The sequence below is a fragment of the Nylanderia fulva genome, unplaced genomic scaffold (genome assembly GCF_048542155.1).
Source record: "Nylanderia fulva isolate GAGA-0341 unplaced genomic scaffold, ASM4854215v1 Scaffold21, whole genome shotgun sequence".
Taxonomy (NCBI): Eukaryota; Metazoa; Arthropoda; class Insecta; order Hymenoptera; family Formicidae; genus Nylanderia; species Nylanderia fulva.
The window spans coordinates 1649639-1668879 of NW_028190275.1; the positions used below are offsets into that span (position 1 = coordinate 1649639).

A 19241-nucleotide genomic window follows, 5' to 3' on the forward strand; every position below is an offset into this window, starting at 1 on the left:
AATCACCTGCCTTGCTGAACGATGACGATGATGATGATGATAACGACGATGATGACGATGACGATGACGACAATGACGAAGAGAGGGAGAAGAAACTGGACGGAGAAGGAAGGGGCGCACAATATAAATATCATCACAACGTGTGAGATTAAGATTTTAATGGAGTACGAAGAGACGACGCGACGCGCGAAATGACGGCTATCAAAAAAGACGATGCTGCCGACACCATCGAAAAGGCATCGTCGGCGAAAATGTCCACCGCAGTGTCCCCGACTCTACAACAGAACTGTAAGAAAACCGCCAGTGTGATCATATGCAAATCATGTCGAATTTGATATTTATACAAGAATTTAATCAAAAGGATTTATAATTCAGGAATTTATTTCAAAATATTTTATTAGATTTCTTAAGAATTTCTGAATTTCTTCTGCGCACACACTTTTTCTGTTATAAATTAATAAATTTTTTAAAAGTGGGGTAAACTACACATATATATATTTAGTTATGAGAGAAAGTTTTTTTTATGGCATACATAAAAAAAACTTTTATTTTTATAAATTCATAACACGAAAGAAATATGTTCTCTTTTCAATTGAAGCATAAATGCCGAGAAAATTTCAATGAAGAATTATTCGTGCAAGAGTGATGCAAATCCGTAATTTATTATTAGGTACAAATTTGAAATTAAATTGTGAGTTACGGATTTGGACCACACAAAATTTTTTGAATGGTTCTTTAGCGAATATGGAGATTTTAATCAAATTCATAAACATTAAGGGCAATATTTTTAACTTTGTATTATCAAATATAATTAACTGATTTTTAATTATGTTTTAAGTGGAATAAGATTATAAATTGTGAGATTTAATACAATATCTATAGTGATAAAAAATGATGAGTGCATCGTTAAATAAGTTGTTATCAAATTGGTTAGAGATTGTGATTAGTGGTTCATAAATCTTCAGACAATTATAATTGTTGGTGTCAAGTTAGTGATGGTGAAGAGTTTAAACTAAGAGAATTGCATAAAATTATTTTTGTATTTCTTTCAATATAACATTTTACAAAAGTACATTAAGGAAGGAAATTTAGAAAAATTTAACTGGAGTTTAGACCGGTTTATCGTGTTTATATGAAAATTTTAAAAATATTTTTACATGCAAATCAAATTACACATTGTCAGAAAGATTTTTAAGTTTGTTTTTTTTTTCATATTATTTTTTTTCTGTAACAGCTGTCACGTTTTAGCGAAACACAGAAGCATATTAGCAGAAGCACGGAAGCGTTTCTCCTACGATGCGATATATACATATGCAACGACTACCTTGAAGATAACGTGATAATGAATATATATTTATTTTTTAAACGCGTAAAAAGTCATATTTTCATAAAAGTACATTTTGAAAAACAAATTGCGCGACTACGGAAAAAAACAATTGAAATAAATTTATTTATTGATCATATAATATCTTTGCAATAAATAATGCATTCTTTTATCAAAAATGTTGATAGAGAAAAACAAAAAACAGTGATAATAACAATAACAACAAGAAATAAGTATTTTTAATAATTTCAAAAATAAGAATAACAATAAAAATATATAAAATATTAGTTTTTAAAATTAGCGAGAAAAGGCATTTGATAAAATAAAGAAAAATTGAGTCTGAAATTTTTGTCTCTGTACAGTCTTTAAAGTTCTTCAACATTGATCCGATTGCATCGCACACACACAATCTGATCTTTAATTTTATAATCATCGAATGATATTGAAAATATTTTCCAAGCTCGATAACAACTACTTATCGTTGATCGTCTTATCTGGGATTATCGCGTGCGTAAATTGTAACTTCACTTTGTTCTGCAATAAAGAATGATCGAATTGCATGGAGCTACCTTTCGCGATGATTCAGAAGCGCGCGATGGCTATTATTTCGCGTTAATAAATAATTACATTATGACATTTTTTCTTTATGTCACACTATATGTGTGTGTAAATTTCTATTAATCACATTATAAATCACATTGCGGTTTGTCATTACAATTATGATTTCTGTATCTTATCGAATCGCATTTGAATTATCGAGCGGTAAATGAATCGATTATTTTTTTTTATTAAAAAAAATATATAAACAATTTAATATCTACGGATCAAGTCCAACGATTCACATTCTCTTGTATGTACGTGGCATTTATTTCTAACAAATACAAAATAAATTGTGATATTGATAACAACTTATTTAACGATGCACTCATCATTTTTTATCACTATAGATATTGTATTAAATCTCACAATTTATAATCTTATTCCACTTAAAAAATAATTAGAAATCAGTTAATTATATTTGATAATACAAAGTTCAAAATATTGCCTTTAATGTTTATGAATTTGATTAAAATCTCCACATTCGCTAAAGAACCATTCAAAAAATTTTGTGTGGTCCAAATCCGTAACTCACAATTTAATTGATATTACAAGATAAATACTCATACTGATAATATACCTTGTCTTTGCAATTGTTGGATAGCTATACGGAATGTAAATTTTTAATATATTTAGTATTTTTTTTTGTGTATGTCTAGGAAAAACTTATAAGTTTTTTTATGCATTATCCTCGCATTCTTCAGCTTTTTTATTTTATTATCTTATCATCAGACCATTGATAGATCTCGCATAATCGCACATGTCCGATGCAATTACAATGATTACGTATCGTAATGATTACGATCATTACGATTTACAATGACTTTGTTACGGCAAATTACCGTATGGAAATTTTAATTTTAATCAAAATTGTGATTTAAAAGAAATCTAGAGATGATACCAAAATATGCAAGATAAAAAATTTGTTACAATATCTATTCTTTTTCCTTGATTAAAAAATTAATTATATGAACTTTTTTATCAGATAATTGATATTGATATTATATGAATCTCTCGACGCTCATTTCTTCAATAGAAGAGATTAATATATTATGCGTCATCGTAAATTGCTATTACATTATCGGAAAATATTTCTTCTAAATAAATGTTAACGATTTATGTCAAAAACCTGACCTCTCCATCGACCTTATTAATAATATAAATAGAGTCTTTAGAGAGGAAGTTGAGACAGTAAGGGATTACAGATATTTTAGTCCATTCGATTTGACTTGACATCATTCGGTTTATAGCTATATTTGTTTTCTGTATATGAAATGCATGTTTATAATTTGACAGTTACACATACATATTCAAAGATAAATTAGTTGTGAGTCGAATGATAACCGAGTCGAACCAAATGGATCTGTAGTATCTCCTTTTCCCTACTAGCAGCATATATCTTCTTCATGGACAAATCTTTTTTACGTCTATATATATATATATACATTGTCTATATGTATTGTCATAGTTTGTTTATAGAGAGAAACTCCTTCGAGACTTATTTGTGATATTTTCAATTGCACTAATCGAGTTTTGTCATATTTATATTATCGGAAGAGATTAGCACAGATAGCCGCGTATATGAAATGTGATTTAGAATGTGACTGTGTCATAATTTTTGGTGTTCTTTGGACAAGAAAGTTTGAGTTAATCCTGTGAAACGTTGAAAATTGAGAATTGTTTATCTCGAGAAAAATATGGGTAAATATTTTCTTCATTATCATTTATATAATTATTATGTCGATATGATATGATAATTATATGATATTATATTATTATATGGTATTATATGATTTGATAGTAATTATTATGTCGTATCATTATCTCTTGTTATTATGTTAAAATTTGTTATGTTCATTTATTATTACAATTGACATTTTATTTTGCGTTACTACTTATTTCTCCAAGAACAATTTTATATTCGCTTATATGTTTTGTGCATTTTTCTTGTTATTTACTCAGTTATTTAACTATATTCCGCGATAGTTTCTAACATGCACATACACATAATAATGACAGTCATTTTTATCTTGATAATATGCAAGAGTATTTTATGTTCAAATTTTATTTTCAAATATTTTTCATCAAGAGAGCTATGTTATCTTTTTTGGCAATTGTTTTTGTACCATATGTAAAATTTATTAAATCTTTATTATAATGTAATATCATTATTGACGTGACTTGTCTATTATCAAAAAATATTTGTCAGTAGTTTTCCATTAGGCATTTTGATAAAATAACAGTATAGTATTGCTTAATTGCTTCGAAAATTGGTTGCAAAGTATAGACTCGCTCGTAAAACTTTTTCCATATGAATAAATATTTATCTATTTACAATTTAAGAAATAAAAAAGAATAACACTCTCTTAGAACAGGACATCTTGTATTATAAGATTCTGTTGTGTTTCTCTATACAGAGAGTGTAATAATAATAATAATAATTTTACCAAGTATGGATGAGCGATTAAAAATTCTCAAGACGATTTCACTGAATGATGCATGAAATAAAAGAACGATCTCTTCGCAGGTATCTTCGGGATTAGACACGTACAGACGTTGTTACTGTTCCTGGGCATGACCATCGGATACAGTCAAAGGGTCTCAATGTCGGTGGCCATAGTAGCAATGGCAGACGCGAGTACTGCAAATCCAGATATCGAGGTAAATTAAGTCATTCTTTATTTTAAGCGTGGTTTAAATAGTTTGATGCTCAAACACCATGTAACTTATTCGAGAGTACATTCTCGTGTAATTAAGTGTCAGATAAGCGTATCAAGCATGCTCATTATATAACAACAACGCGATGAACTCATTGCTTGGGAAAAATCTGCGCATGTAATATCGTAATTCCTTTTGCACTTACAAAATATCATTTAAATTACGATCTTGCGTTTGATATTTGATTCACATTATTCCATGCCAAAATTGTTCCTTTTTTATTGTCTACATGATCTATATTAGTGCTATTTAATAAATGCATCTGAAAAATTAGTATAGCTTTCAAATATCAAAATTCAATATTGTATATTGTTAAGATATATCTAATTTTTCACATTTAATTCTACATTGCTGTATAATTTTTTACATATTGTACAGGTAATACATTAGTATTATACTGTGCATTTGAGAATATTAAAAACTGTTGAATTAGTCGATGGAGCGGAACTGCTTGAGTCGATAGATCGTTTTTACTGATTCGCAGAATGCGTCCCATAAATTCACGATCAGAAAAAAATCTAGAATCTATGTCAGGGCAAGGAAATTTTCCTTGTGTTCGCGGAATCAGGGGAGTTAAAGTGCATCGGGTCGAGCTGCGGTGTCTGATGAAATACTTTCCTCATATGTTAAACAAATCTCATCCGCATACAATTAATGATTTACAAGAATATTTGTTCTTTTGTCTCACCCGAGAATGTAGCATAAGACTGATATGCTGATTCATTCTCGTTCGATTTCATGAACGTAAATGCACAATGATCTCAAGTGCAGATAACTCTTATCATTGTCTTTACAAGATCACTAATGAAAATCAATGAATAATATCCTATCAGATTATAATCACAGGCAGATCATCGTCACAATAATCTTTTCACCTGATTCATGTTACAATATTATATTATTTACGTCTTGATTTTATTTTATATATATATATAGAATAAGCAACAGTTTAAAACTCTAAAATAACTTAACACTAGCTAAACTTTCACTATGCATGTCGAGAGGTTTGCAATTGTTATTACAAATTCATATTAATTACCATCATCAGGATTACGGCTGGGATCAAGTACAGAAGAACATGGTACTCAGCTCATTTTTCTGGGGCTATGTGATAACGCAAGTGCCGAGCGGCTACATTGCCGGCATCTGGAGCGGCCAAAAGCTCCTCAGCATCGGAATGTTGTTGTGTGGTATCTTCAACATCATTACACCATTTGTGGCCAGCTGGTGGGGTTTGCCAGCTGTTCTGGTTTGCAGGATAGGCATGGGTTTTATGCAAGCTTGTCTGTTACCTTGCACTCAAACCCTTCTCTCCAAATGGGCGCCACCTGCTGAAAGAGCACGACTAGGTGAGAATAGATTCAAAATTCGTGTTAGGAAAATTTCGATTTAATCATAAGTTTTTATATATTGTCATAAATATATGTATATATTATATGAAATATATATTTATATTACACACGATTCTATTTCCTGATTCTGCCGACTTTCGGACCGATATTTTTCTCGCCTATAGCTTTACAGGGGGGTTAAAGGGGAACACAGGAATTATAAATCCAAACCAAGGATACTATTCCTAATTAGCGAAAATATTAATTTTCGTAATAACAGACGCAAAAACATCGCTCTACAGCCAATATATATGTATATATATTTTGTATGATTCTATTTAGTTTATTAAGATTCGTATTTAATTTTACATTATTATCTCTTTCTCTTCATATTATTGAAATTTTAGAAAACCAATCAAAAAGCGAAAAATTTGATAGAAAATCTATAATAGTTAATTATTTTGCTTATAACAAATGGTAAATTTATTCATTATTTACTTTTTTATTGCAGGAACTTTTGCTTATGCGGGTGCCCAATTCGGTACAGTAATTACAATGCCCATTTCCGGATTTCTCGCTGCATCGAGTGTGGGTTGGCCTAGCATCTTCTACTTATTTGGTGCATTATCGGTCCTCTGGAGTATAATTTTCTTCTTCTTCGGGGCAGATTCACCAGCCGAACATCGTAGCATTTCCCAGAAAGAAAGAGAATATATAGAGGAAAGTTTAAGAACCACAGAAACAAAAAATGAAGATGAATCCAAACAGGTAAAAAAAATAATCGATACACGCTTTATATATTGTATGTACATAATATTATAAATCTCAATAACTAATTTAGATATGCTACATATCTTATTTGCTTTTTTCTGATTATTCTTAATATCATCAACTAAAGACACATCTACTTTTTAATGTAAAACTTTTTTTATTATTGCATTGTAATAATTTTTAGAATCAATTTTTTAGATTTGTGTAATGATTCATTAATAAGATACAGATAGAATAATACAACGCATTTAATTGTGATTCGTGATGCATTCCATGTCTTTTAGACATTGCGTACACCATGGAAAGAAATATTCACTTCGCTACCCATGTGGGCTCTTCTGATAGTCCATTGCGGTCAAAATTGGGGATATTGGACTCTACTGACGGAAATGCCTAGCTACATGACAGGTGTAATGAAAAACATTGAAATGGTAAGCCATAAAATTTTATAAAACAAGAAAAAAGAAAGATATTTTTCTCTTAATTTAAAAATTGTTGCGTATTGTTTCACGTTATTTTAATTTTGTTCCTTTTTGAAATTTATTTATTGTGATTATCACATCATATTTCAACATCAATTTAACAATATGCATTTATGTCGAAAACAGTATTCTTGTAAGTTTTCTCATATTTACGCTAATTCAGCTGATCTTGTTTGAAAAAATATTTACTCAATAAAACAATCACATATTTCGATATGTAGAGCACGCAAAAATTCCTATTGCAATTCTCGTTATTTCACGTTCAATTTTAAGTTTTATTTCAATGCGAATTTTCTCACGTTCTCGCAACGTCAGCTGAATTGATGTCTAAAATATAATATTTTGTTCTTGAAAATGATCGCGTTTGATATTTATTTATAAATGTAGAATAGTTTCTTTTTTAATTTCTCACGGAAATATCCTAGCAAACACAGTATATAAATGTTATATACTTAAGCATGTTACATGTAACGTATATGTTAGTTGTAATTTCCCACTCATAGATGTAACATTTTTAATATTACATATATTACATTGTAGTTATACATGTATTGCCATTATATTCCAAGATAGCACTGACTTATCAATACATCAATGTGCTATTTGGTATATAATTACAATATAACTACAATGTAATATATGTTCTATTAAAATGTTATATCTATGAGTGGGAAATTACAACTAACATGGATGTTACATGTAACGTACACGTTATATTACCTGTTATATTCCGTTTTATTATAGCAATGTAACAATTATATATCGGTGTTTGCTGGGATAATTCTTATAATTAATTAATTAACGCGTACCTTTTCTTTTTCACAGAGCGGTGTATTTTCCGCGCTGCCATACTTGGCCATGTGGCTTCTCAGTTTTCCCGTCAGCTGGTTGTCCGATTTCGCGCTGAAGAAGGGCGCATCCAGAGGCACAGTCAGAAAGATTTGCAATACAATAGCCCATTGGGGCCCGGCCATCGCCCTGGCGTGTATGAGTGTCGTACCTACTGACAATCACACCTGGGCCGTCGTTCTCCTTACCGTAGCGGTGGGTCTGAACGCTGGATCTCTATGCGGTTATCAGATCAATCATATCGATCTCAGTCCGAATTTTGCCGGCACGATGATGTCCATCACCAATTGCGCTGCGACTGTTACAGCCATTCTCGCGCCGCTGATATGCAGTCAGATCGTCACCGATGAGGTAAATATTCCTTCTCATTTGTACTCAAGAATATTATACGCAAATACCAAGTTTCGTCTTACATAAATGCTTTCAGTCCTAAAATTAACAATAAGTAAGTATGATATGTATTTTCGACAAAATCTTTCAATTATCTATAAAATGATAAAATTAGATATAAAGCAATTATTAAAATCAAGTATTTTTTCAAATTTAACTTGATATTTCTTTTAAGGTGGACATTTATAAATTTTAATAATACGTACCTACACATTATTTAGTTATTTTGAAATCGACGAAAAAAATCATTATCGGGAGATCTTCCGTTTTTTTAGACCAACGTATATCAGTGGAATATCGTGTTCTATGTCTCGGCGGCGATCTTCTTTGTGGGTAATCTGATATTCGTGATATTCGGCAAGGGCGAAGTGCAATGGTGGAACGATTCTGAGGAGATCCAAACTCGACGGCAAAAACGAAACGGAAATCTAGAAGACAAGAGACAAACTTGAAATTTATGTAAATTGATATAGACTGTTTGAACTTTTATTTTTCAAACTTACCACCTATGGGATTGTGTGTTTAAATCAGACTTTGAGTTTGAAGTTATACACACATAGAATTAACAGAACTGATTTTCTGTATTAAATTTGACTTAATTTTAAATGAATCTTCTAAGATCTCGAAATTGCGATGGATTACGAAATCTGTTTGTCGTAATTGCTGGTATAAGTGTTGCTGTACATATTATTCCTTTATTATGAAGTATGATCTTTTCATTTTCTGTTACACTGTAGTGCTGTTATCTCCTTTTTCAATTGGACAATCAGTCTAATCTGTGAGATTAGAATAGATTTTTAATCATATTATTATATAAAAAAATTCCATTTTCTACTTAAATTGCAATTTCAGATACATGCTATAGGTGTAACATGATATGTAATTTTGAACATTGTATATACATTTGTTTCATGCATACTAAACAAGATAAATTTTTCTTCAAAGCGAATAAAATTTTTTGTACTGTAAAAATTTGTAAAACAAAATTTATCACGAAACAGATATGTACATTAATTGTAAAAATATTTGTTATAAAGTACAAATTTTGATATAATTAAATATATCTTTAAAATATCATTATATATAATTAAAAAGGTGCCTTTAAAATAATAGATATAAAGGATAACTGATAATTTATATTCGTTTTAATTATTTAAATTTCATTAATCACATTGACCCTCTTTCTTTATCTCCGGTTGTACGACGTGTTGTATGGATATGGATATATATATATATATATATATATATATATATATATATATATATATATATATATGACAATATATACAGTTTCTTCGATGAAGTTATTCGCTTCGGATATTGAACGAATCTTTATCTAACAAAATGCATACACCATGCTCGCGAATCGCAAACGTTCGCATTAAACGTGTTATCTTTGTAGGGCGAGAAAGACAAGAAAGTGATTATTTATCGAGGCACGATCTATTCCGATGCTCGTTACACAGCTCCCGTATAAAAGAAAGAGCGTAATTAGAGCACAGAGTCTCGTAGATATTATTAAATCTTAAATCACCTTTCTTTCAATGAATCTTGAATTATCTTTAAACATACGTATTCATTTCAAGATAAACCATATTCGAATTCTGACAATAGTATATACACATATGTAGTAATATAACATGCAACCAAGTTATATCTTCTAAATAAAAAGAAAATTATTCTTTTATTTCCTTTAGAATTTTTTTCTCTCCTTGTTTTATATAATATTCTCTATGTGTTATGATCATTTTAAAGATATAATTAATTTGTAATTTATAATTTATAATTTGTAACTTGTAACAATCAGTATATAATTGATCTTTCCAATTATATAGTAATTGTACCATAATTAAATGTTAATTCCGTGCAATATATATAAGTTAAAGAAAAGACAGATTAAAGGAGAGAACATCGAGCAGATGTACAATTAATAATGCAAATCGATTACATCCTGTTATATCGTAGTGATTCCAATGCTCGAGGATAATGCAACAACGTGATGTACAGCGTTGTTCAAGCGTGCGTTTAAGCGCGCAAAAGAGTGGGAGAATCTGTTTTCGGTGATGCAGTATAAAACTACGTGGGTATGATCGATGGATCGTAGTCGTTTCTGTAATTTGTTCCCGTGTCTGTTTCCTGACGAAAGATTCATCGCAATGGCGTCGTCTGTGCGAAAAAAGAGAGTTTCCATCGTCTCCCTCTCAGAGAAAATGAAGACTTCACCGAATAAACCTGAAGGTAATTTATTATATTATATACACATAATATATATATTAATAGTATATTTATACATTATAATTAATAGTATATTTAATGTACACAATAAAAATTATATTTTATAAAAAAAGAAAAAATACTTTGCAAATAAATCTGTTGAAAAAGAAATTTTACTGGAACACACTCAGAGTTATCAAAGATTTGTTAATCTTTGATTATAAAAAATGTGCTAATACTTTTAGAGAATTTTTTATACAAAACATTGCTTTATTTAAAAAATAGAAATTGTTATTGTTAAAATATGAGAAGTAAACATTAAATTTGATTACATTAATATATAATTTAGAAATTTAGATGGATTTTTCCTTAACAAAAATGTAAAGATTAATGAGTTAGTTATAAAATAATAAGTTATACAATATAATTTTGAAAAAAAAATAATTTTTTTACTAAATTTTAGAAGCACAGATATCAAATTTATATTTCTAATTAATTTCAAATAGACTTTAGTACAATTTTAATTTGAATAGTTATAAAGATTTGTATATTAAATATTACAATAATAAAGATTGCAATAAACGTTGGTTCTTTTCTCTCTCCATATTCTTAGAAAACTTAAAATCTATCATTATAATTTAAGTCAGAAATTGTGAAACATTTTGTATAATAAATAACTCACGATAAATCGTAAAATTTATCAAATAATTGAAAAATTATCTATTCATAATTTTTTTTATGTATAAATATATATAAAACATTTTAAAATTATTTATAAAATATAGTGAAAATAGCATATATATAAATGATATAATAAATAAAAAATATAACATATAAAACTAAAATATATTTTTCCTCATATGGATATTATCTGAAGTTGATATGATATATAATTTTCACAAATATATTATTGGAATATAGATTATTGGATAATAACAGAGTACTTTCGATTACACATTCGATAATGATAACGTTAGATAGGATTATAGAGAGAAAAAGTTCACACTTATTATTCGAGTTAAATTGCAGATAATATTGATTGCGGAATAATCATCGTGAATTATATGTTGATGCGCGATGTATACTAACATCGAAACACGTGCTCTTATTGAAAAATCATTCATTAATATACAAAATTCATAAGTATACAAAAAGTTTCAATATTTATTTATTATTTTCTTTGCGATTTTTTGACATAAATATTTCGTATCATATTGGCACTTCAAATTTTTAAAACGAATTATATAAAGAGCATTATCAATATATCATTAACGATTGTGTAAGTGTATAAAAAGGTAAATGAGTGATAAGAAGAGCAAACTTAATTATTGATTTGAAAATATAGGAATAATAAATAATATTAATCAAACTTAACGGGGTAGTAGTATAATATCATCGCGCATCATTTTTTATAATTTGTTACAAAATTTAACAAAAAAATTATCTTACTTTTTCTTGCATTATGTTATACATTTTCCGTTTATCATTTTTATTTCTTTTCCTCTTTTATAATCTACCCTTCGTCAGCTTTCTCCAATCTGTATTTCGAGACAAATCTAGAAAACACTTTTCACAAATGAAAGCAATATGTTATGCAATTATCGATTGGTATTAATTCACATTCTACGCGTTCTTTGATTGAACGTGGAATAAAATAGTAAGAGAATCATCGGATAGATGCGATTACTAAGATTTTATCGATCGCGTTCGCATACTGGTGATTTCTCTGACGTAATAGGCAATTGTTGCTGGATTCCAAGTACAAACACCGAACGTGCGATCTCACTGACGCAGCGCGGTCTTGATGACAATGACATAATTTGTATTCGATTCCGCGTTTATACGTGACATCCATATAAACACAATCATCGGCATTACAATGAATCAATCATTATAAAAATAAAAAAAAATTACAACTAGGAGAATTATAAACGTTTTTGTATATGCATTTTTCCAATAATTAGGAATTTTTAAAATTTAAAAATCTTTACGCGTTATTTAAACTTATATTAAAAATGTAATATATTCAGGCAAAATCCAAGAATTACAAAACTTTTTTCATCAAAAATATAATGATTTTCAAGTCTTACGTGTAAAAAATATTATTAACGTTATATTTTTTTCAAAAATATTAATTTGTCAATAAATTAATAATTTGTAAATACTTTTTAATAAAAAGAAACTAATCTTTTGCACGTTCGCGTTCCAATAATTAGAGTACATAATTATTATATTGTACCATATAATTATATTGTAAATTCTTGCAGCATGGTATGGATGCAGACACACGCAGGTGATACTCATGTGCTTCGGTTTCTTTTGCTGCTACGCCGTCCGGGTGACGACCTCGGTGACCCTGGAGGCGATGACCAATGCGGCCAGCGCTAATCCCGACTTCGAGGTGCGTATAATAACAACGTTATAATTACCTTTACAGCACAAATTCTAATAAACGTACGGATCTCTTTGAAGGAGTTTGACTGGAGCGAACCAGTCAAACACATGATTCTTAGTTCCTTCTTCTGGGGCTACACTTGTACGCAAATACCTGCCAGCATCCTCGCTCAACGATGGAGTGCTCAAGGACTATTCTCGATGACTCTTATCATCTCCGGTGTGTTGACTCTCTGCAGCCCGATCGCTGCTCGTTACGGAGGCTGGCAGGCGATGATCGCTACCAGGGTGATCTGTGGCCTCGCTCAGGGTGCCGCTCTACCCTCTCTTCACACCCTATTATCCAAGTGGTCACCACCGGAGGAGCGTGGCAGACTTGGTCAGTGATTTTCTTATCTAATAAATAACAAACATATGTAATTTTAGTTTAATGTACAAGTGAGTATATAATAAATAACATAAATGCCAAAAATTTTCAATATTTTGAAGAAATACTAACGTACTTGACAAATTTTATTTGCATTTGTCAACTACACATTTTTTTATTTAATATAAAATATAACAAATTTTGAAGATTTTTGTAAGATATTACCGCGTATTAAAATTAAAACCGATATTCTAGCAAATAACTTCAGAATCGTACGAAGATTCTATTTCGATTGTTATGTTAATAATTCTGTAGTATGCATATTCTGAATTACTTTATGCTTATGCTTTTTCGATTACAATTATATCATCTAAAATTAGTAATTTTGACTTAGCATTCTCGGTTGATGAATTATGCTTTAATTAGCAGGCACGTTTAACACAGATAAATAGAGAAAAAAATGTTTATCGCAACCTGGCAATAATGTCGAATTGATTGAGCACGTCGAGATTGTACAGTCTTTGATCTTTTTTTTCAAAATTAATATCGCACAATAAAAATATCTCTGCAATTCGAGCAAATTATTCTTGATTCTCTTTCTTCAGTTCTTTTCATCGCTAAAATAAAATTGTCGACATTTCCCAGGTTTTCCAAAATAATCCAATTCAAAACATATTTCATAAAAAGAAGTATACTCGAATTTTATACAAGATTCAAAAAGATCATTTTAAATTTATTTTGAAAGAGATCAAACTTGCAATATATTTTTCATACTTTTCCAGCAACATTTGTTTATTCCGGAGGCTGGATTGGAAACGTAGTATGTTTGCTAAGTACTGGCTTTCTCGCAGCATCGTCCATCGGCTGGCCTAGTTGTTTTTTCGTTTGGGGAACTTTCAGCATCATAAGCGGTACCGCTTTCTACATATTAGGAAAGGATTCACCCTCTGAGCATCCCAGGATACCTTTGGATGAAAAGGAATATATTGAGATGAGTCTGGGAATAACAGAAATAGATGAGGTGACATATTCTTCAACATCTTATATTAACAAAAGAAATGAATTTACGTTAATTTAATTCGTCACTTTGAAGATCAATTTAAATTTATTGATTTTAAATTTAGTCAAATCTTAAGGCTCTTATAATTTAATTAAGAGAAGATAGTTTTAAATACATAAATTATAAATCGTTGTTACAAATACGTGTGAGTGAATTAACATAAATAAATAAAAAATACTAAGATTTATAGATTTTGATTTAAAAAGAAGTGGAAAATTTTAATTTTTTAAATATAAATTTAACATATATAAGATAGGCAATAAGAGCCAAATCGCGGATGACAGTGCGTTATTCTAAACGAAACTAAATTTTTTCGTTAGAATTAAATACCTGTGCACAAGGCACCAAATTTTTACTTGGACACGGCCAAGATATAAAATTGGAATAATCTCTACAAGAGATTTTTAATTCCATGTATCCCCTATTCCCCCTAAAGAAATAAAGTGCGAGAGAAAAATATAGATCCGAAAGTCGCAGAATCGGGAATCGAACCCGAGACCTTTCGCTTGCCGGGCGACTGCTCTTCCAACTGAGCTATTCAGATCCTTTCGATTCTATACTTTTCTCTGTTATATATATTAATGTTGGTAAATAAACGCCTTTAAGCCAGCGTGTATAAATTAAGAGTTTAACTAGGCTCTGTAATATATAAATATAAATTTAACATATATAAGATAGGCAATAAGAGCCAAATCGCGGATGACAGTGCGTTATTCTAAACGAAACTAAATTTTTTCGTTAGAATTAAATACCTGTGCACAAGGCACCAAATTTTTACTTGGACACGGCCAAGATATAAAATTGGAATAATCTCTACAAGAGATTTTTAATTCCATGTATCCCCTATTCCCCCTAAAGAAATAAAGTGCGAGAGAAAAATATAGATCCGAAAGTCGCAGAATCGGGAATCGAACCCGAGACCTTAATTTTAACATCTTAATTTTTTAAGTTTTTAAATTAAAATTTTCAAGCTTACAGGTATTTTGCGACTGCGAGATGAATTTTTTCCATAACTTTTTTCTTTATTTAGAAACCTTCCACTCCGTGGATATCTATATTCAAGTGTCTACCGGTTTGGGCATTATTGGCGACGCAATGCGCGCAATCCTGGGGATTCTGGATGCTGCTAACAGAAATCCCGTCCTATATGGCTTCGATCATGCGTTTCGATATCAAACAAGTGAGTTTCTTGTAATCTTGGATAGAATTTAAGTATATTTTCTCTGCTGCGCTTTTGCAAAATTTCGGAAAAAAGCCTTGAAATTCGGTCAAGTCGCGCGCGTGCCTCGATTACGAAAATCGCGCACTGTGTGTTTGGAATATTAATTAATAATTCAATGCGTACGATGGAAGAATGATTAATATGCCAAACTCGGGTCAATCCAAGGCTCTGGTCAGTGGATCATCACGGTCGTCGTGGATATTAGTTCCAATGCCGTTGTCACTAAGCAAATCAATGACTGTAAGAAAACAAAAAAAATCAAATTTAGAAAATTAATAAATCAATCAAATCAAATTTAGTGATAGTGATTACATTTTTTTAATAGTAATTCTGTACAGTAACTATTTATACTTTTATATAATTATCATAAATATCTCAGTATATAAATTTTATGAAATATTTTCTCTTCAATTTTCATTAACATATATCAATTTAACATAAATAACACAACTTTAAATAATATTATTTTAAAATCAATGCTAATGAATTAAAGTTAATTGCTGTATCAATTAAATTTGAACTAATATTCTGCATTTTTCTTTTTTTCTTATACGACAATCACATATATAGAATGGTTTGATGACCGCTTTACCATATTTGACGGCATGGATCGTCAGCTTCCCCATCAGCTACATCTCTGATCTTTGCATCCGGAAAAACTACGTGACGACGGAGAGGTCACGGAAGATCTGCAACACGATCGGCCAGTGGACACCGGCAATCGCGCTGATCGGATTGGGATACACGACACAGGACCAGCCGAAATTAGCTGTGAGTATCCTCGTCATCGCCGTATCCAGTAACATCGCCTCTTTCTGCGGCCACAACGTCAATCATATGGACCTCAGTCCAAACTTTGCCGGCACACTTATGGGATTCACGAATGCCATCGCGTCCGCTTGTGGCATTCTCGCACCGTTAATCGCTGGTGTCATCGTCAAGGATTCGGTTCGTAAAATATTTTATCCATATTTCTATCCTCTTATAAGTTTAGAGCTTAATAAATCCTTTCTCTTAGAATTTATTATAGCTTAAAATATAGCTTGTTAGCTTATAAAAATATAGAATAAACATAAATTTCAATATTCAAATAGCTTCTTTTATAATGTAATATATAATCTTTATACAAAATAGTCTTATTATTATTTTGATTTCATTGTTCATTGCTCTTTAATAGATTCTCCTGTTTCATTAAAATTTAATGAATTTAATCACATCTTTCTCCTGTTTAGACTAACATTTTGCAATGGCGAAGCGTGTTTTTCCTGTCGGCTGGAATATACTTACTGGGCAATCTAATCTTCATCATAATTGGCACTAGCAAGGTGCAAAAGTGGAATGACGAGATTAAAAGCAAACGGAATAGCGTTGTGCGTAAAATATCGATGGCACCAGCAACTGTCGCGACGATACACGAACAGAGAGACGTCGAAAAGATTCCATGACAATCAAAATAGAAAAAGTATAAAATTGCGCAGCATATGACATCTGTTTTCGTTTTTATTTTTTAAACTGTGTTCATTTTAAATGTGTGGATATGTGGTTTTGCGTGCTAACTTCTAAATGACTTTATATAAATGACTATATACCATATCATCTTGAAGATACGTATGCACATGATTGTTCATTACTATTAAAGATTGACTTGACTGGAGGCTACATATCTGCATTGATTTCAAGATACAAATATATAAAATGTAGATAGAAAAAGAATGTTGATCAAGTCAAATGTATAGATAGAATGTTCTTTAATTAAAAAATAAATTATTAATGATTAAATTCAAATAGACTTTGCAACAAAAATGCTGCAATTAATTTAAATGAAATTTAGAAAATTTAGTTTAGTTTAATTTAAATAAATTCAAATTTAATTTATGATAATGATAATTTATAATTTCTAATAAATTTAATCTTAAAACTATTTAACATCACAATTGAAAAAGTTGTAAGATTATATAATATCTTCTTGAGTTTTCATATAGAAGCCATGAACACCTAATCTATTTGAAATAACCATTAATAAAAAATTTCTTTAGCTGTAAAATTATTTGTATATTAAATCTTAAGCTACCTCAGTCTTCTTTCGCATGATTCAACGTATTGGTCCGAATGGCTCGTAAGATGAATATCGCGCCGATAACTGTTGCTAATAACGTGGTGTAAGTGACAAACGTCGAAAGGGATGAGTCTCCGACTGGGATCGGCCACACATATGTATGATAGTTCAACATACGATAAGGAATTTCTCGCCATTTGACTGCCAGACTGACACATGGTTCACACAGATCTGTCTTAGACACTCTATGGTCTCTGAGCCTCTCTCGACATCCCAGAAGCAGCTTCGGATCAGGCACTGTTGCGTCGACGTAGCCACCGGTCTCATGGGCGTACCGATAACGCTGATGAAGCGGGATCATTAAATTAGTCGATGATGAACGTACGGATGCACAAGCTGTCACGTTTTGCCGACCAGCCTTCTCAGCAAATAGCTCGATGTCAGTTTCACCTACGGAACAGATTGTACTCTGAAATATTAATGAATACTATTAATTAATTGGACTTTTAGATAGCAAAGGCATCTTTAGACTTTTTAATATAAAAATTAATAAGTAGGTAATATAATTGTCAATGTAAATTGTAAAAAAACTAGTTGATTTAATGTAATAAATATATAGCTTACACAAATACACAATAATCAGAAATATTATCACTTAGAAGACTTTAAACAATGTGCAGCAATTTTACATTTATGTGAATAAAATTAGTATTTTAAGATTCACACAAAATTACAATTTTATCTTTAAATTATCAATCAATTATTTAATATAATTAAGACACGTACCGCATCCTTTCTTCTCAATTCTGCTATTTCATCGACATTGACATATAATGCTGATGGTAATTCCATGTAAATGGCAGCTTGACAGTTGTCAATGATAAGGTCCTTGAAATACACGTGATAAATCAATGTTCTGTAAAAGATAAAAAAATATTAGAATTCTACAAGATCATCATCTATTTGTACTCTAACCTTCCTAACCTATGAAATCCGCTTCCTTCCACATTGAGCTCGATTTCAGCCTCGATTCCCCCACAAATTTGCGCACATCGCATCCATAGAATTAATGTCGCGATAATTCGCGAATAATTTGGTGCAGATACATGTACTGTCATTTTTGCACGTTTAAATCACCACTTGTTACATGATTGATGTTTACACTTCCATATTCACATGAAATGTATCTTGTATCTTATATATCTTATACTTGATAGAGAAAAAAGAGATCTCCCCCCATGAACAATCATATTATTTCAAATATTGCAATAAGAAACAATATTATATATAAATCATATATTTTTATAAAATATATAATTTATCTATATATTTATCTGTATATTTATAGTAGAGTTTACTATACAAAGTTTACTATATATATGTTCGTATTTTGTTACTTTTGAATTCTGTAAGTCAATCTCACAAATGGCATTTTACACAAAAATCTTTTATACTTATATAATACT

General features: G+C 30.3%; 3 protein-coding genes and 1 long non-coding RNA gene across 6 annotated transcripts; 2 read left to right on the forward strand and 2 right to left on the reverse strand.

Annotated features, from left to right (window-relative positions):
* Positions 1-128: 128 nt before the first annotated feature.
* On the forward strand, positions 129-10149 carry LOC114930196 (putative inorganic phosphate cotransporter). Of its 2 annotated transcripts, none has more exons than XM_029301955.2 (7): positions 129-288; positions 4449-4582; positions 5688-5988; positions 6482-6738; positions 7026-7172; positions 8049-8423; positions 8738-10149. In XM_029301955.2, exons 1-7 carry the CDS (start codon positions 192-194, stop codon positions 8912-8914), a joined length of 1488 nt encoding a protein of 495 aa, XP_029157788.2. In that variant the 5' UTR covers positions 129-191; the 3' UTR covers positions 8915-10149. The 2 variants fall into 2 exon arrangements, with proteins under 2 accessions (XP_029157788.2, XP_085338719.1); XM_085482593.1 differs by lacking the exon at positions 129-288 and adding an exon at positions 2971-3622.
* Positions 165-15835, reverse strand: LOC114930197 (uncharacterized). Of its 2 annotated transcripts, XR_003819390.2 has the most exons (9): positions 15474-15835; positions 14212-14402; positions 12916-13466; positions 10411-10694; positions 8966-9238; positions 8669-8890; positions 6469-8501; positions 5679-5970; positions 165-4901 (listed from the first exon to the last, which is right to left on the reverse strand). It is a non-coding gene; the product is annotated as an uncharacterized LOC114930197 (long non-coding RNA). The 2 variants fall into 2 exon arrangements; XR_014924647.1 differs by lacking the exons at positions 12916-13466; positions 14212-14402; positions 15474-15835 and adding an exon at positions 12126-12776.
* LOC114930195 (putative inorganic phosphate cotransporter) lies at positions 10195-18421 on the forward strand. Its single transcript, XM_029301953.2, has 7 exons — positions 10195-10700; positions 12944-13077; positions 13149-13449; positions 14220-14458; positions 15528-15677; positions 16290-16667; positions 16952-18421. Exons 1-7 carry the CDS (start codon positions 10556-10558, stop codon positions 17162-17164), a joined length of 1560 nt encoding a protein of 519 aa, XP_029157786.2. The 5' UTR covers positions 10195-10555; the 3' UTR covers positions 17165-18421.
* LOC114930200 (GPI alpha-1,4-mannosyltransferase I, stabilizing subunit) lies at positions 17202-19231 on the reverse strand. Its single transcript, XM_029301957.2, has 4 exons — positions 18760-19231; positions 18562-18691; positions 17791-18244; positions 17202-17383 (listed from the first exon to the last, which is right to left on the reverse strand). The coding sequence occupies exons 1-3, from the start codon at positions 18891-18893 to the stop codon at positions 17792-17794; spliced, it is 717 nt and encodes a 238-aa protein (XP_029157790.1). The 5' UTR covers positions 18894-19231; the 3' UTR covers positions 17202-17383; position 17791.
* Positions 19232-19241: the final 10 nt, after the last annotated feature.

What these genes read in the sequence shown, in the direction of transcription:
- LOC114930196 (XM_029301955.2), top strand. Translation starts at nt 192, where the DNA reads ATGACGGCTATCAAAAAAGACGATGCTGCCGACACCATCGAAAAGGCA. An exon ending in CTGCAAATCCAGATATCGAG is followed by an intron (nt 4,583 to 5,687) that starts GTAAATTAAGTC and finishes TACCATCATCAG; the next exon opens with GATTACGGCTGGGATCAAGT. An exon ending in TGCTGAAAGAGCACGACTAG is followed by an intron (nt 5,989 to 6,481) that starts GTGAGAATAGAT and finishes TTTTTATTGCAG; the next exon opens with GAACTTTTGCTTATGCGGGT.
- LOC114930200 (XM_029301957.2), bottom strand. Translation starts at nt 18,893, where the DNA reads ATGACAGTACATGTATCTGCACCAAATTATTCGCGAATTATCGCGACA. An exon ending in GAAGGAAGCGGATTTCATAG is followed by an intron (nt 18,692 to 18,759) that starts GTTAGGAAGGTT and finishes TATCTTTTACAG; the next exon opens with AACATTGATTTATCACGTGT. An exon ending in AATTGAGAAGAAAGGATGCG is followed by an intron (nt 18,245 to 18,561) that starts GTACGTGTCTTA and finishes TTAATATTTCAG; the next exon opens with AGTACAATCTGTTCCGTAGG.
- LOC114930195 (XM_029301953.2), top strand. Translation starts at nt 10,556, where the DNA reads ATGGATCGTAGTCGTTTCTGTAATTTGTTCCCGTGTCTGTTTCCTGAC. An exon ending in TTCACCGAATAAACCTGAAG is followed by an intron (nt 10,701 to 12,943) that starts GTAATTTATTAT and finishes AAATTCTTGCAG; the next exon opens with CATGGTATGGATGCAGACAC. An exon ending in GTGTCATCGTCAAGGATTCG is followed by an intron (nt 16,668 to 16,951) that starts GTTCGTAAAATA and finishes TCTCCTGTTTAG; the next exon opens with ACTAACATTTTGCAATGGCG.